The following is a 19,175-nucleotide window of genomic DNA, read 5'->3' on the forward strand; positions in this document are numbered from 1 at the left end:
TCATGTTCACTTTTGTTGCAATTCCTTCTCTATTTCAATTTCTCATAGATATGTGAAAGAAAGAAAAAAATGTCCACAGGCTGGCCAGTTGTTCATCACACTAATATTGTCATGGTGAGGAAATGATGTCAATTTATCAATGCATTATTTTACAGTCTTATATGTGATGCAGTATTTTTACCAAATTTTTAAACTTGGAATTGATCATCAAACTTTTTTAATTATAATACAAATGCCATAGGTGGTTAATTAAATTGGCCAAGCAAGGAAGCCTGTTTCATTGGTGTATTTCTGTTTAATGAATTTGACCACCCACCATTCCCAACTGCCACATTCCCACTTGCTCCTCAGTGGCCAGAACACAGAGTATGCAGGCATGCTGCAAGCTACTGCACTGCCAACAGTATTTGGACGGCAGTTCCGGAACCCGGGCTGCAATCTTTTAAAATCATGCCATGAAGAGTACAGTAGTTGCACAAGGTGAGAGAGCCATTTGCCAATGTATCTGGTCATCAGACAGTACAATTGATGGTTCTCAGCCAAACTCTCCTGTCCACTTCAGTTCAACCACCAGCCACACTTTCATCCCTCAGGATGGTAGAAATGGTGTGACCAAAGCTGTTAAATAGTTAGCTGGCACCCCAGTAAGTGCACTAGTTTTTTTTTCTTGTTTGCCAATAGTGTAATGCTTAGAAAGTGGTATATTTACAATCTGTAGATTAATGTGTGGTTTGAAATGGACCCAAATATTATTGTAGTACAATTTGACATACAACATGTATATTACTCCCAGTAATCCTGTGAACAGATATTTCATCAACTTTATTGATGCCCAGAATAGCTTTTTTAAAATTCAGTTATGGCATGCAGGCTTTGCAGACAAGACCAGTCAACTGTTGCTGATCCCTAATTTGGGAAGTTAGTGACTCAGCACAGTCTGTGCACTGTATGGACTATCACAATTTGATTCAGTAGTGATTTTGACTCACTGAGAATGATGGGCGTGTTCTGCAGGGAAACCTGCTAGTGAAACGCTTTGATGTGCTTGCTGAAGGTGGTAGAAAACATGGGTTTGGAATGTGCTGTCAATAGATAGTTGGCAAGATGCAGCAGTGTATTTTGTGAATGGAATACACTGCTGCCATTGTCCATTGGTCTAGAGACAGAAAATTTAATTTAATAGATGGATTGCCAATGAAGTAAATGTTTTCTTAGATGGTGCCAAACTTCTTCAGTTTCTTTTGGAGCTGCACTCAACCAGGCAAGTGGGGAGTATTCCATCACCTTTCTGCCTAGTGCCTCGCAGATATGGAAAGACCTTTGGAAATCACAAACTGAACTACTTCTCGCAGAATGTTCAGCATCTGTCCTGAAACCATACTATTGACATAGCTGGTACCGTTAAATTTTTGGTCAGTAATAATCTCCAGAATGTTGACGATGGGTGATTCAACCACATTATTATTAATTAGGGAAGACATTAGCTTCTAAATTTTTACTGGAAATAGTCATAGCCTGGCACTTAGGTAGCAAATAACATTCAGTCTACACACCAGCCTGAGCCTGAATGTTGTATCAGAGATAATGGGAACTGCAGATGCTGGAGAATCCGAGATAGCAAACTATGGAGCTGGATGAACACAGCAGGCCAAGGAGCATCTTAGGAGCACAAAAGCTGATGTTTCGGGCCTAGGCCCTTCATCAGCTTTTGTGCTCCTAAGATGCTGCTTGGTCTGCTGTGTTCATCCAGCTCCACACTTTATTATCTCTGAGCCTGAATGTTGCCTAACTCTTGCTGCAAACAGGCACTCATAGCTTCAACAACTGAGGAGTTGCAAGCAAGCTGTGTAATATGCAACTATTCGTGAATATCCTTGGTTCTGACCTGATGATGAAGGAATGTTACCGAAGGAGCTTAATGTGTTGTGTCTGACATACTATCCTAAGCAGTTCCTGCAGTGTTATTCTGGAGTAGAGGTGACTGACTCCAACAATTACAACATCTACCCTTGCACTAGATTCATCTATGGAGAAATACCCCTTGATTTTCATTGACTTGAAATTCGCTAGGACTCCTTGATGCTTCTGTAAATCAAATGCTGTCTAGCAATAAATGACAGGCAATAAATGCCGGCCAGCTAATGATGGTCAGGACCAACACATGATTTTTTAAAAAATAGATTACAAACCCATAGAGTTAGACTAATGCCTTGGGGTCATTCTAGGAATTTTTTTGTTAAAATCCATATTGTTCACCTGTGGCCTTTAGGGAAGGAATGCCAGCGTTATCTGGCTCAGTCAACGTGTCCAGTGTAGACCCACAGCAGTGACTCTCAACTGCCCCCTGCCTAGCAAACCACTCCAGTGCAAGAATTGTTGACCTTGACAGGAATGCCCATAGCCCACAAAAGAATAACGATGTAACAAGTTTTGGAGTCTTAAACATTCTCATGGGTGAAATAAATTTGCTGAAGGCAAAGGCTCGGATCGATATTCCATTCAACATCCTCCTATCATAGACATTAATTACTTGGGTTACTCTTGAATAAACCTGCACCCACATTACTGATTCTCTTTTCATTCATGGGATGTGGGCGTCACTGGCAAGGTCAGCTATCATTGCCCATTGCTACTTAGCCTTGAGAAGGTGATGAGCCAGCATTTTGCATTGCTGCAGCCGATCAGTTCCAGACAACTCAAATTATTGGACAGAGGATATTCCAGGATCTTGACTCCTCTTGCCACAAGTACAATATCAGAAGCAACTGGACATCATTTCTGCAAACTCAATATTCAAAATATAGCTGTGAACAGCAACATATGAAACAATTTGACTAGATAAAACTGTATGATGACATTCTGTTAAAGTTAGGGCGGCACGGTGGCACCGTGGTTAGCACTGCAGCACCAGGGACCTGGGTTCGATTCCCGCCTCGGGCGACTGTCTGTGTGGAGTTTGCACATTCTCCCCGTGTCTGCGTGGGTTTCCTCCTACAGTACAAAGATGTGCAGGCTAGGTGGATTGGCCATGCTAAATTCCCCGTAGTGTTCAGGGGTGTGTGGGTTATAGGGGATGGGTCTGGGTGGGATGCTTCAAAGGGCGGTGTGGACTTGTTGGGCCGAAGGGCCTGTTTCCACACTGTGGGGAATCTAATCTGGCTATAAACATTTTCTAACTGCCGGTTATGTCACACCTCTGGAGTAGGTGGGATTTGAACTCAGACCTCCTGGCCCGGGAGACGGACATACCTCTGTGCCAAACGGGCCCGTGCCTTGTTCTTTTTTGCATTCAGATTATCGCGTTGGCATCTCATTAAATCATTAGAGCTTTTGACATTGCTTTGTGAATTAGGTCAAGAACACATTTTTATTTGCATTTTTTTCCCCGCGGCGTGAGTTGGTGTTGTACGGACTTGGGAAATGTGATGACTTTTATGTGTTTTTTTCACATAAATTGTTTATATTCAATTGATCGAACTCCAAAAACTTTAGGAATTCTAAACTATACACTCTGTGGAATCTAATGCAGCTGCTGAGTTCGTAACGTATAACGCTCTTGTCTAAGGCCTGCATCTTAGCACCGTCCTTGCCATTAATCATGTGCCTTTAACAGTCTGCAGTAATGCCTCTGTATGCACAGATGGGTTGGCTCCATGTCTGTACAAACTGCCTGACCACACGCTGAGCACGGCTTCCTGCCCTCTGGGACATGGATTTGCCCCGATTCATCAGTCAGTCCTGAGCGAAGAATCCATTGTCATCGATCTCAAACAGGAGTACCGAAAAAAGAATAAAACACCTGAGGAGCCAGTTAGTTTGGATACACCAGAAATCAAAGAGTTGGAGCTGTTTGCGAATCAATTTAAAGTGAGGAGAATAAAGCTAGGTAAATGCTGAATTTAATGTCTTCATTGTGTGACACCTTTGTTTGCGAACGAAATACTTAACAAATGGAAACACTAAAGATCAAAAATACTTTCCAAAACTTCTCAAAGTGCCGGAAATAATTCTGAGATGGTCATCAATGGTAATGCTCAAGGTGGACTTTTATTTCAGAGGGAAGAAGATATTGAGGAGTGTAGGAAGTGCTAATCGAATAACCTTTGCTCATAAATGTCACAGAACTTCAAAGCGAGTGAGGAGCAGAGGAACAGGTGTGGGTCACTTCGCTGCTGTGTCCTGCTGAGAGATTCCAGAGCAAGATTCTCCCTCAGTGTCGCTCCTATACCCGCTCCTATCATCAGTGCCTAGGGATCTCTCAATGTGTCTCTTAAATTTACTGAATTACTGAGGCTCCACAGCACTGTGGGGGTGGAAGCGGGGGAGGTACTGAAAAGAATTCAAGTGTTTAGAAACCGCCGTAACTTAGTGCATCTTTCTATTGGCACCGGCTTAGCTCACGCTTTCAAACAATACAGTGTCTCAAGCTTAAAAATAACGTGTGGGCATTGAGTTGGTTTGAAACATTGTGACAGCGAAATTTCAATAGTGAGAAACCCAATGGAGAATATATATCGTGTAGATATTTCCAAAGCTTTCGGCTGGGGACAAAGTTATAACAGCACTGTTCTTGTTGCTGTCGTTTTTGACAGTCAGCTCGGCCAGTTGCGAAGGAAATGTGCGCTTTCTCGATACAGGAGGACTTAATCCTAATGGAGAGAGGGCGTAAGTGGATTCAGCAAATCCAACGTATCTTTGGGACTCTGTGGATTTTATTTCTATTTCATGTGATAACTTGAAGAATAACTGTTAGGTGGATCAATGATATCAATTAGAAATAAGATTTGAAGCGAAAGGAAAGCAGAAGCATAGTTAATATAATCTGGTAACAGTATTTATGCCAACCAAGTGATCAGAGCCATTGACATCCCGCTCCATTGTGAATGAATCTCTGCCGCTATCGTTCGTTTTCTCCCCAACCGAGCCCCATGTCAAATGTTAGGTGTTAGAATTTACACCTCGTCCGCTTCGAACAAGGTTGGCAATTGCAGTCCATGTGCCACATGGAACCTGGAGAGGTGGAAAAATATCTGACCGCGGCAAATCTCCACAAGAATAATTCTACCAGACAATCGTTTAACACGAAAGGGTACGTAAACTCCAGCACAACCCCAGCATCCGCAATTCTTTGGAGTTCTCAGAAACAAAAAAGATATCCTCTCAAAGTGAAAGGGGCCATCCGATTTAAACTGAAGTAATTATTTTGCTCGTTACAAAGTTGATGGGTAAAATGCACTTTAGGCCTTCTGGTCGTTTCAGTTCGTTCAAACATCAGAACAAGGCAAACGCAGCAAAACAAAGTAGGACTCCAGCATCCATAAAACAAACGGCAGTTTATAACATGGGGACTGTTTATCCCAGGGTTTGCATCAGAAGCATCTACAGCACAGAAAAAGATCCTTCGGCCCATCTAGTCTAGCTTGGGTGAAAACAGCCATCTGTTCTAGTTCCATTTTCCAGCACCTGGCCCATAGTCTGACGTGCCTTGACACCACAACTATATATCTACTTTCTTATTAAGTGTTTTCAGGGTTTTTGCCTTTAGCATCATTACAGTTCCAGACTGGCCTCACCTTCTGCATGAAAAGAAAAGTTTTCCCTCACATCTCCTCTGAACCATCTGTCTGGCTCTTACCTTGAATCTATGCCCCCGGTCACCAGGCCCTCCATTAAAAGGAAATGTTCCTTCCTATCTGTGCCCCCCTTAATTTTATACATCTCAATCATGTCCCTTCTCAATCTCCATGTCACTGGCATTCAGCTCTGGGCTTTACAATTTGAATGTGAAAAATACACTTATTTCTAAGTGGTTATGTTTGGTTGTCTGTTTATAAATTAATGAAGCAATAGGGCATATAAAAACAACAATTTTCACAATAAGACAATGCCACTTCATTTCCAAAATGAACACCTTGTAAGTTAATTAGAAATTAAATAGTTATTATAGTTTGCAAGAATAACCAGAACCTGAACAAACCTCACATTTCTGAAAGAAGTACCAAGATTTATTTTTGTTGCATTTATTGCTTTAAATGGTGGAACAGTCTCGAGTGGTTGAACGGCTTACTCCTGTACCTATGTTCCTATATTTCTTTGTATGAGCACTCCATTTTTTTTCTCTCCCTCTCTCTTGTTACAGGTTACACTCAAACTAATGTTGGTGAGGCTCTTGCTGCTGTGCATGGTTCAGAGTTCAGTCAAACAACTATTTGCCGCTTTGAAAATTTACAGCTCAGTTTCAAAAATGCTTGTAAGCTCAAGTCAATTCTTTCCAAATGGATAGATGAAGCAGAACAAGCAGGAGGTATGTAGCTGTCAATCTTTATAAACATTAATGTGCAGAAATATTCATCATATTGTTATTCAGATTTATGGAATATTTATATTTCTGTCTAGTATTTTGTAAACTAATTTCAGGTAATCTTTTCATTTTTTAAAACATTTATAGAACCTTAGAATCCATACAGTGCAGAAAGCAGCCTGTTGAGTCTGTGCTGACTCTCCAAAGAGCATCTCAAACAAATTCAGGCCTCCCACCATATCCCTGTAATCCCACTTTTACCATAGCTATCCAACATTATCTGCACATCCCTGGACACTACTACACAATTTAGCATGGCCAATCCACCCAACATGCACGTCTTTGGACTGTGGGAGGAAAACAGAGCACCCAGAGGAAAGCCATGGGGTGAACGTGCAAACTCCACACAGGTGGCTGTTTGTAGCTGTTGACGTTTCTTGAGTATATGAAAGTTATTAACTTCTGTTATTATCTTCATATTTGATTTCATTTATACTGTATTATTTGGAGTGCAGAGATGAGGATTTTGGCTCAACTTGTGTGTGTTAATGTTCCACAGGAATTTCCTTCTTCATCTAAATCTTTCAACATATCATCCATTCCATTTTCCTTCACTTACTCCTCTAGCTTCCACTTAAATACATCTACATTATTCACCAGTCACAGGCTCCTACCGAGGTTAGAATTGCAACCAATACTTCAAATGTAAGATGAAGGAGTAGCAAAATACCAGATTTCACACAGATCAACAAATCACTCAAATTTTCCAGATTAGGATTCTTTCTGCTTGTTGCCTTTAGACCATCCCTTATTATTTGAGCTATCTTCTTTTTCCGTTTTTACTACATTCCCAAAAGATCAACTAACAGAATAATTAGTTCTCAACATTGTCACCCTCCAATTATGACTTAGCAATGGTTACCAGGTCAAATCCACTCTTCTCCTTCTGTACTATTAATTTATCTTACCAGAGGATTTAGACTTGCAAGGTGACTTATTCAGGGCACACCAATAAGTATTCTGGAAGAGTGAAAAAGGACACAAAATGGTGCATGTGCTGTTTTGCAATGGGGACAGAAAGATGGCAAAACGTGCATATTATTTATGCAGAGTGATATATTTAGCATTTGACGTATCCTATATTGACATGGAGGTACTCCATATAAACAACAGTAGCCAAAAGCAACAATATTGATAGTTAAGTATTGCAGAGCATGAAGCAACATGTTTTGTCTTGTATCAGAGATAATGGGAATTGCAGATGCTGGAGAATCTGAGATAACAAAGTGTGGAGTTGGATGAACACAGCAGGCCAAGCAGCATCTTAGGAGCACAAAAGCTGACGTTCCTGGGTCTAGGCCCAAAACGTCAGGTTTTGTGCTCCTAAGATGCTGCTTGGCCTGCTGTGTTCATCCAGCTTCACACTTTGTTATCTCATGCTTTGCCTTGTGCTCATCAGAACAGACACAAGAATTCCAACCTTCAAAGGAAAGAACAATTAACACGACATGACAAAACAATGCTGATTGTTTGGAATTCAACTCTGCTGAGATTTTTCCATGGACAAAGCACAAATGAATCAAATGGAAAAATACTAAATGAATTTGCACATCTCAGATCAAGCTCAGTAGATTTGTATACATATAACCAATCTGCTCAATATCACCCCGCATTAACACGCACTCATTTATGAAACTGCATCTCACTTGAATATTATTAATATACTTGGAAATGAAAACTGTCACAATCTTGGGCCTAATATGCTCTTGGAGAAATTGAACAGATAATATATCTATTCATGCATAGTGTGAATCAAACCATATTTTAATATGCACTATCAAGTTTAAGTATTCATGCAGAATGAGATTGAACAGATTAGTTGCTGTTAACAAATTTGTGTCCTGACCTATATTCTGTTCCATCTGAGATGCACAAATTTATTTCATTTTTCTTTCATTTGATCAATCTGTGCATTCACCATGGCAATGCCTCAAACAATCAGAGTCAACACCAACCTGTCAACATATTTTTCTCATTCCATACAAATTGTTTCTCCCTTTGATATTTGGTGTTCTTGCTTCTATCCTGATAAGGACAAAATGTAAAATTTCAACAGCTTATTTTTTTTCAGGAATACCTCAGTTTTATACTATTGAGTAATAGATCATATTCATACTCCTGCTTGCAAAACATCTTTCATTTCTACACCCCAAAATTCCTGAAAAAAGTATGTGCTAAATGGTGGTGCATTCTAATTAAGACAGCCTATGCAGTCAAGCAGATTAATGTAGAAACAGAAGGAGGTAAGTCATCCCCTATTTTTTGTTCTATCACTCAATTAGATCATTACTTATTTGTAGCTTCTTTCTCAACCTACAATATCTTGCCTAACAATAATCTTTTAATCTCAGTTTTGAAATTTTCATTTGACATTGTTTCAACAGTTTTCTTCAGGAAGACTGTTCCTGTGTACAGAAGTATTTAGGACATTACCTGCGAAATGGCCTTGTTCTGATTTGAATGCTATGTCTCCCTATTACTCACCAAAGGAAATAGTTCCTATCACGCCTGTTGAATACTTTCATTATCTTAGAAAGCCTCAATTAAATCTTACTTAATATTCTTCACTGAAGGTAATACAAAACCTAGTCAATACAAAGAATGGTCCAGGCCCGAAACGTCAGCCTTCCTACTCCTCTGATGCTGCTTGGCCTGTTGTGGTCATCCAGCTCTACACCTTGTTATCACTATCTTAATTGAACCCATTTAGCTCCATCATAATTCTGCAGAATCTACACTGCATACCCCTCCAAATACAATATATCATTCTGCATTTAACACATCAGTTTAACTAAGGCTGAACCAGAGCTTTATCTAATACTGATAAAATTTGAACATACTTATAGTAATTACAAATAGATCAAATATATATTAAAACGACTGTCCTATTGCATTCTTGGAAGTTAGTTCCTTTATAGTGAAATAGACAAGTAACTCAGATGCCTCAAACAATCAGAGTGAACACCAACCACTCAACATCTTTTTCTCATACAGCACAGATTGTTCCTCCCTTTGATATTTGGTATTCTTGCTTTTATCCTGATAAAATGAATTCTTACCTCAGATGAATGCTTGTTTAATTAAATAGTTTTCAATATAAAATATTACCAGAAGAAGTGGAAAAGAAATGGCCAGTTCATACCATGTATGTGATTTATATTTTGTAACTGTGTATTTCCTTGCAGCTTTAAATAATGAAAGAACTGGAATAAATGAAAGAAAAAGAAAGCGAAGAACTACAATCAGGTGTGTATAACAACTGCGTCTAAACATTAATATGGAAGTGAAGTGCCCATGTTCCATGTAATGACAATAAAAGGATCTTGAGTGCAAGGTTAGGATCTTGCCAATTCTTGTCTTAGATGGAACTCTTGCTGTGATGAGACAGCTGTAATATTTTAGTCTTTACACATAGGACAAACAAGATTAAAAGTAGATGCATACGTATGATTTCAGAGCAGATGTAGACCATCCAGACCCCTGAACCTGCTCCACCATTTGATAGGATCATGGCTGATCTGATTATGGTTGAAATTCTACTTTCCTGTCCTACTCCCTATCCTTTGACTCCGTTGTCAATCAGAATCTAATCTATCCTTCAAAATATTTGATTACCCCATTTTCACTGCTCTCTGGGGAAGAGAATTCCAGATTTGTGACCTTCTGAGAGAAAAAAAATTCTCAACTCCATTTTAAATGGAAGATCCCTTATTTTTATACTCTGTTTGTTCTGTAAGGGGAAACATCCTCGCAGTAATCACCCTAACAAGTCCCCCCAGGATCTATAAGTTTCAAAAAGATTGTTTCTCATTCTTCTGAACTCTGATAGATGTAAGTCAAAATTGTCCAGCTTACCCTCATAAGACAGTCTCTTCATTCCGGGAATTATTTGTTGAACCTGTTTTGAACTACTTCTAATAGAAACATGTTTTTTTTAAAAGTAAGCAGCATAAAGCTCCACATTGGACTCCAGAATTTCCTAAGGTCCTCCTTGACTTTAACAAAACTATACTAATCTTTTTATTCCACTTTCCTTGCAATATGCAACAACATTCCATTTGCATTTCTAATCATTTGCTGTACTTTTTGTTTTGTAATTTACACATGAGGGCATCCAAATCTTCCTGTACAACAGCAATCTCTCTCCATTTAAATAATGCGCTGCTTCTGGTTTAATTTTTCTGTCAAAGTGGAGAAGCTGACAATTTTCCAGCTTTGTGTTCATCAGCCAATTATTTGGCCAACTCACTTAACCTATCTAAATCCCTTTTCAGAGATAATGGGAACTGCAGATGCTGGAGAATCCAAGATAATAAAGTGTGAGGCTGGATGAACACAGCAGGCCAAGCAGCATCTCAGGAGCACAAAAGCTGACGTTTCGGGCCTAGACCCTTCATCAGAGAGGGGGATGGGGTGAGGGTTCTGGAATAAATAGGGGGAGGGGGGGAGGCGGACCGAAGATGGAGAGAAAAGAAGATAGGTGGAGAGGAGAGTATAGGTGGGGAGGTAGGGAGGGGATAGGTCAATCCAGGGAAGACGGACAGGTCAAGGAGGTGGGATGAGGTTAGTAGGTAGGAAATGGAGGTGCGGCTTGGGGTGGGAGGAAGGGATGGGTGAGAGGAAAAACAGGTTAGGGCGGCAGAGACAGGCAGGGCTGGTTTTGGGATGCATTGAGGGGAGGGGGAGAGCTGGGCTGGTTGTGTGATGCAGTGGGGGGAGGGGACGAACTGGGCTGGTTTTGGGATGCGGTGGGGGAAGGGGAGATTTTGAAACTGGTGAAGCAGACGCTTGGGGACCACTTTGCAGAACACCTCCGCTGGGTTTGCAATAAACAACTGCACCTCCCAGTCGCGAACCATTTCAACTCCCCCTCCCATTCTTTAGATGACATGTCCATCATGGGCCTCCTGCAGTGCCACAATGATGCCACCCGAAGGTTGCAGGAACAGCAACTCATATTCCGCTTGGGAGCCCTGCAGCCCAATGGTATCAATGTGGACTTCAAAATCTCCCCTTCCCCCACCGCATCCCAAAACCAGCCCAGTTTATCCCCTCCCCCACTGCATCACATAACCAGCCCAGCTCTTCCCCTCCCCCCACTGCATCCCAAAACCAGCCCAGCCTGTCTCTGCCTCCCTAACCTGTTCTTCCTCTCACCCATCCCTTCCTCCCACCCCAAGCCGCACCTCCATTTCCTACCTACTAACCTCATCCCACCTCCTTGACCGGTCCGTCTTCCCTGGACTGACCTATCCCCTCCCCACCTATACTCTCCTCTTCACCTATCTTCTTTTCTCTCCATCTTCGGTCTACCTCCCCCTCTCTCCCTATTTATTCCAGAACCCTCACCCCATCCCCCTCTCTGATGCTGCTTGGCCTGCTGTGTTCATCCAGCTCCACACTTTATTATCTTAAATTCCTTTTCAAACTGTTTATGCCCTTTGATAACTTACTTTCCTACTAGCAAGCATACATTCAGTCCCTTCATCCAGTTCATTAATATAGATTGTATTGCGAGCAACTCATGCCCTGTCACTGATACTTGTGGCATTCCATAGGTTGTAGCTTACCAATCTGAAAATGACCTATTTATCCTCTCTGCAGGCTGTTAGACAACCAACTCTCTATCCATTCTAATATGCTACCCCCATACATCACGTGATCCTATTTAATGTTGTAATCTTTGATATGGATTTTTTGCTATTTATGAGATAATGACAAAATAGGGCAAATTTTCAGAAGTCTGACACCTAGCAAGATCAACACCGTTCAATCAGAGTGCTGTGGAAAACAGGAACAGTATTGCATCATACATTGAATTTGACTTTAATTTTCTGAAAAATATATATTTGATAGGAAATGACATACAAACTGTGCACAACAACCCATTGATTCAAACTCCAAGGAGACTAAAATAGCTCATTCCCAGAAAAGGACATGGGAATTATGATCAATGACCAGTTCTACAAATGTAGGCAATTTGCCAACATCATGCTGCCTGTAAAATCAATATGATTGCAGCATGGAACTAAGTACCAAGTTCACTGTTGAGTAGTTTAATGGATAGCAAGAGGCCCATGTTTGCAAGAGTCTGGCACAGGTAGCCCATGTGTCTAAAAGAGGACATGCATTGTGATGGAGTGGGTGTAGTTATTAAGCAGCTAGTTATGTCTCGAGAACAGTTCAAGAATGTAGGAAAGAACAGGCTTAAAAAGTTTTCTGACACTAGACTGGAGACCATGGTGGAAGAGGTGCAAAGAAGGTGATATATCCTGTATATGCAAGTCGGCCTTGTGGACAGAGTCTCAGAGGCTACTGGAGTGGATCAATGTAGAGTTCAATGCTAGGAGTCAAGCCCAAGAACTTCAATGCAGTACGGATAGTGGGGTAAGAAGTTCAATTACCTCCCATGAATTGTCAAGTTCAGTGAATGAATATTCCAAGAACTGCAACCCCTTGGCTCAAACACCTCACAATTCATCACAGCCCCATCGCTCAGTGATCAACAATCTCCCTCAATCAAAAGATTAATGTCTGACATTTATATGTTACATCAGACCCTCAGATTCTTCACTGCTACAAGCCTCACAATCAAATTTCACGGTTTGCACATAACCAGTTATCCAATCAATACAGTGTGATCAGCTGAACTGATTGTCAGCTAAACTGATTGCATCTCAGTTGTTGAAACATCTTCCAGTAAGACAATGCTGCACAAAAGTCCAGGGTAGCAGGAGCTAAACAAAGGATGCAAGTTGCCCAATGCTGAGGCCATAGTCAACAATGGCACTGGAATCAGCAAAATGCTTGACCTTCTCTTTCTCAAATCACACCACCACTACTCTTATGCTGCCTTCTGATTTACAAACTGCAAATGATGTAAGAAAGAACCACCACTCACCCTAACTACCACACTTACCACACCCACTCCATCTCCCCAAGCGGCAATCTTACCATTGTGCTTTGCTATTTCCTGCTACTTGAGAAATGCAACCAAGGCAAATGGTGCAGAAGCAGCAACAAATGAGTAATGATGAAGACACAGCACCTTTGCTTGATTTCACACTTGGATCCTCAGCTCAGAAATTGATGCTGTGTGTCATTTAAGGAAGAAATTAGAGACAAAACTCGCATATGGTGAGAATTCAGGGTGCAGCTATGGGAAAAGGATAGTACAGGCACCCAAGAAGTTCGGACATCAGTGCTGGTATAGAAAACTTAGTTGAACATTTTCATGGCACAGAAGGATGATGACTAAGCACAACATAATGCTTGGTGCACTGACAGTCCTGCTAGAAAACTCTTGTGTGCTCTGCAAAAATAATGGGGGAATGCAACACAGTAATTGTATTGGATTTTGCACAGAGCTTTGAGTCCAATTCTTTACAGCATGCAAGTGGTAGCCAAATCCATGAGCTACTGTGGCCCCAACCATGATGAAGCATTTAACAGCCAATGTCTCAACTTCTACTCCTAAGCAGAAGCCATTCACACTCTGGGAATTGAATGTGAAGCTCAGACATCTGTTGTGCAAGCTCAAATTGCTACCATTATGCTTTTGGGTTACAATGTGCAAAAGAGCATTAGGATGTCACAGTGGTCTGGCAATCAGCAGGTGGCATATTACAGGGATTCAGCCTTAGAAGTATTGATGTTCCTTGCTAAAGTGTTTTTTGTTCACAAGAGTTGGATGTCACTGGCAATGCCAGCATTTAGTGCCCATCGCTAATTGCCCTCGATAAGATCGTGGGAGCCGCCTCTTGGATTGCTGCAATGTGTGGAGTAGGGAGTACCAGGGAGGATGAACAGTGTGTTAGGGTTTCAGGACTGTGATCCAGCAATAGTGCAGGAAAAGTAATACAGTTCCATGTCACAAGACCAAGTCGCTTCTAAGTGGTAGTAGTTATAGGTTTGAAAGGTACTGATGAAGGGGCTTTGGCAATTTGCAGCAGTGTATCTTGGTACACACTGCTGCCACTGTGCATCAGTGGTGAAGGGAGTGAAACTGATCCTGGTGAACGGGGTCTGAATCAAGTGCCTTACTTTGTTCTGGGGGACATGAAGCTTCTCAAACATTGCTGCAGCTGCAATCATCCAAGCAGGTGGAGACCATTCCCTTCACTTATGATCAGAACTGCTTATCTCTCACCTTGAGACATCATTTTGTTTCTGCCGACTGGTAATTCCTAGGTTAAGAGAAATACTCCTTGAACAGCATGTCTTTTTCCTGAGACTACTTTCATTCCCTTCCCTCTTCCAGCAGCTAGTCCTGTTTTGCATGCCTTCTGCTTACTCTCCAAAGCATACTCTATTCCAAGGAGAGTACGGAGCATACCTAGAAACAATTTAGATAAATGTGAAGTGCTGCATTTTGGAAAGGCAAATCAGGGCAGGATTTAATGGTAAGGTCCTGGGGAGTGTTGCTGAACAAAGAAACCTTGGAGTGCAGGTTCATAGTTCTTTGAAAGTGGAGTTGCAGGTAGATAAACTAGTGAAGAAGCCTTTTGGTATGCTTGTATTTATTGGTCAATGCATTGAATATAGGAGTGGCCACAATCAGACCACTGCAATTCTGGTCTCCCTGCGAGAGGAAGGGTAATGTGATACTTAAAATGGGTCAGAAAAGATTATAAAGATGTTGCCAGGGTTAGAGGATTTGAGCTACATACAGGGAGAGGCTGAATGAAATGGGGCTATTTTCCCTGAAGCATCAGAGGCCGAGGGATGACCTTATAGAGGTTTATAAAATTATGAGGGGCATAAATAGACAATGACTTCTCCCAGGGTTGGGTGAATCCAAACCTGGAGGCACAGGTTGAGGTGAGAGGAGAAACATTTAAAAGGGACCTGAGGGGCAACATTTTCACACAGAGGGTGGTGCGTGTATGGAATGAGCTGCCAGAAAAAGTGGTGCAAGCTGGTATGATTACAACATTTAAAAGGTATCTGGATGGGTATATGAATAGGAAGGGTTTAAGAGGGGTATGGGCTAAATGTTGGCAAATGGGATAGATTTATGTAGGATATCTGGTTGGCATAGATGAGTCGGACCGAAGGGTCTCTTTCTGTGTCGTATGTTTCTATGACTCTAACTGGTTAGTGCGGAAGCCATAAGTCAGCAAAAAATGTCCTCCAGCATTTGCCACACTACTTCTTGTAAGATTTTTGTAACTTGTTGTTTGGTAATTGCAGAAAACATTAAGCGCTTCTGTAAGCAATGTTAGAAGAAATAAACCTACAACTAACCTGCAAACAGTGCACAATCATTTTAAATAGCACTAGTCCTACTAGATGAATGTTGTTTCAACCCCTTGCAATTTACCAGATATTAGCTTGAAATGACAGCTCTAGTGATCTGCCTACTCTGAATACTTCAGGAGGCATTCAACACTGACAAATATGTGTGTGCCATGACTCATCTCATAAGTGTGTGTAGACCTCAAATGCTACCGTGGACATGAAATAACCTCTAGACAATGGATTCTACAATTCAATTTAGTGCCACAAGACAAAGTTGAGCAGAATTACAAAATAAAGCAATTGCTAGAGAAACCTACAAAATATCCACTTAAAAAAATCTTTCTCCTGTTGTATATCTTCGGTAATATTATGAAATATTGGAAAAGATAATCATTTTAAAATTCATTCTGAAAATTTCATACCATCAAAAAACATAAATTGATGTACAAGATAATAAAACGTGAAGCTGGATGAACACAGCAGGCCCAGCAGCATCTCCGGAGCACAAAAGCTGACATTTCGGGCCTAGACCCTTCATCAGAGAGGGGGATGGGGTGAGGGTTCTGGAATAAATAGGGAGAGAGGGGGAGGCGGACTGAAGATGGAGAGAAGATAGGTGGAGAGGAGAGTATAGGTGAGGAGGTGGGGAGGGGATAGGTCAGTCCAGGGAAGACGGACAGGTCAAGGAGGTGGGATGAGGTTAGTAAGCAGGAGATGGAGGTGCGGCTTGGGGTGGGAGGAAGGGATAGGTGAGAGGAAGAACAGGTTAGGGAGGCAGAGACAGGCTGGACTGGTTTTCGGATGCAGTGGGTGGAGGGGAAGAGCTGGACTGGTTGTGTGGTGCAGTGGGGGGAGGGGACAAACTGGGCTGGTTTTGGGATGCGGTGGGGGAAGGGGAGATTTTGAAGCTGGTGAAGTCCACATTGATACCATTGGGCTGCAGGGCTCCCAAGCGAAATATGAGTTGCTGTTCCTACAACCTTCGGGTGGCATCATTGTGGCACTGCAGGAGGCCCATGATGGACATGTCATCTAACTCACTGCATCCCAAAACCAGTCCAGCCTGTCTCTGCCTCCCTAACCTGTTCTTCCTCTCACCCATCCCTTCCTCCCACCCCAAGCCACACCTCCATCTCCTGCCTACTAACCTCATCCCACCTCCTTGACCTGTCCGTCTTCCCTGGACTGACCTATCCCCTCCCCACCTATACTCTCCTCTCCGTCTTTGATCCGCCTCCCCCTCTCTCCCTACTTATTACAGAACCCTCACCCCATCCCCCTCTCTGATGAAGGGTCTAGGCCCGAAACGTCAGCTTTTGTGCTCCTGAGATGCTGCTTGGCCTGCTGTGTTCATCCAGCCTCACATTTTATTATCTTGGAATCTCCAGCATCTGCAGTTCCCATTATCTCTCACATTTTATTATCTTGGATTCTCCAGCATCTGCAGTTCCCATTATCAATTGATATACAAATTCACTTCTGATTCACAGTCAATTGCCAAGAACGAACTAATTATACATGCTAGTTTAATTTATTAAATAACAAATTTAATAAATGTTGCACTTGTTTTGCTCCATTAGCCTGCTGGCTAAAGAAGCCCTGGAGACACACTTTGGACATCAAAGTAAACCTTCTTCACAGGAGATCATACAGGTGGCAGATAGTCTAAATCTGGAAAAAGAAGTTGTCAGAGTCTGGTTCTGTAACCGTCGGCAGAGAGAGAAGCGAGTGAAGACAAATCTGCACCACAATTCATTTCAGTTTCCTTTCAAAGAACAGCATGATTGTAGATAATTATTAACTAAAGCATTGGAAAACATACAGAAACTAATGAATCGGAATATATTTATAAAATAAACAATTATTGCTCATTTTGGTCAAACGATCTTTCTTCATCTGAGGAAATAGGTCACAACCTTTTACTGACTGCTTTAATTTTTGGAGATTTCAGTACTTCTCTCAAGTACCTTGCCAAAGTGACCACACTAATGTGTGAGCCTCTAAACAGAGTGCTGCTGATTCTTCTCACTAAAGTTGATGGTGAGAGCAGTGACGTATTATCTTAGTTCAAACTCTTTCACCCTGCAGAAATACCAAATTTCCAGAGATGAAATACTGGCATAAAACACAGAAGCCACTTGTGGCAATTTTGTTGCTATCAGTTAACTCAATAGTCTGGATACCAAACAATTATTCTGATTTTGCATCTCAGCTATTCATCAACCAAGCCAGCCATTTTTTAGTCAAATTCTCTTTAATCTATTAGTTATCTGGTCATTCTCACTCAAAGACGTAGAATGTGCACTAATCTTGCAGAATTGCCAATTGGACAATTCAGCTCATTTAAAAACTCATGGGTTTTATTGTAAAGTTCATCTGTTGTGAAAATTATTGACAATATCATGATTTTCCTAATTTAATCAAGACAGTCAATTGAGTTTGATGGCAGTATTATTTATTGACTTGATGAAGAAAGCATTAGAAGCCTGAACATTTTATGTGAAATTTCAAATATTAGTGAAAAACAGTGAATGTTATATCTCTCAAAATTGGGATCAAGGGGAAATAAAGTACTTAGTGAATAGGAGAGAACTCCAAGAGAAGGGATAATAGCAGCACAAGTTCAGGAATATGCCCAGTTACTCATTGTGCCTGTGTAATTAATATTTTAGTGCCAACAATGGGAAAACAAGATAATCATGAACCTCCAGAAGACAGTAAATTAATTATAATTAATTATAGTTAATTATAATTTTGTAATGCAGTTGATTGCTGTGTCAATGTGTCAAAATTAACAATGTCTTTAACAATGTCTATAACAATTCCCTACTATGACAAAGTCTTGTTTAATTTTCATGAAATAAAAGTGTCAAATTTTACATTTTGTCAACTGCTTAATAGCACCAATGTTTGGACATTGCAAGTGAAAGGAAAGAATGAACAAATGGAATATGATGAGACGAGTAGTATAGAGAAATTTAAAAAGAAATCACAGAGACAAATGAAAAAAGGAAGAATATAACTTAGAAACAGGAGTAGGCAATTCAGTCCCTTGAGCTTGCTGTGCCATTTGATACGATCATGGCTGATCTTACCTATGCCTCAAGTTCAATTTCCTGTTGGCTCTCCATAACTCTTAAACCCATTATTAACTTTAAAAAAAAATCTATTGCTTCCTCAAATTTACTCAATACGCCAGCATTCACTACAATCTGGAATAGTAACTTCCACACCATCATCCTTTGTGAGAAATAATTTCTCAACTAATTTAAATTTGCTATCCCCTATCCTAAAACTATAATCTCTTGTTCTAGATTACCCCATATCAGGAAACTTCCTTTCTATGTCTACTTTATAATTCCCCTTTAGCATCTTATACATCACAATTAGAGCTCCTCTCATTCTTCTAAACTCAAGTATAGGCCTTAACTGCTCAATCTATATTCGCAACACAAATGCCTCAACCCTAGGGTCAATCGAATAAACCTCCTCTGAATCGTCTCCAATACAACTACATCCATACTCAACGGGACGCAATACTCCAGGTTTGGTCTTACGAATGTCTCGTATAGTT

At 41.0% G+C, this 19,175-nt stretch overlaps 1 protein-coding gene across 1 annotated transcript in view; it reads left to right on the plus strand.

Annotated features, from left to right (window-relative positions):
* pou1f1 (POU class 1 homeobox 1) overlaps positions 1-17,824 on the plus strand; it is a 48,759-nt gene extending 30,935 nt beyond the window's left edge. The window contains exons 6-9 of the mRNA XM_048540986.2: positions 3,641-3,886; positions 6,140-6,304; positions 9,547-9,607; positions 17,182-17,824. Of these exons, the coding sequence (XP_048396943.1) occupies positions 3,641-3,886; positions 6,140-6,304; positions 9,547-9,607; positions 17,182-17,395 (686 nt within the window). The 3' untranslated portion in view covers positions 17,396-17,824. The remainder of the gene's footprint in view (positions 1-3,640; positions 3,887-6,139; positions 6,305-9,546; positions 9,608-17,181) is intronic.
* Positions 17,825-19,175: the final 1,351 nt, after the last annotated feature.

This window comes from Stegostoma tigrinum, chromosome 12 (assembly GCF_030684315.1).
Source record: "Stegostoma tigrinum isolate sSteTig4 chromosome 12, sSteTig4.hap1, whole genome shotgun sequence".
Taxonomy (NCBI): Eukaryota; Metazoa; Chordata; class Chondrichthyes; order Orectolobiformes; family Stegostomatidae; genus Stegostoma; species Stegostoma tigrinum.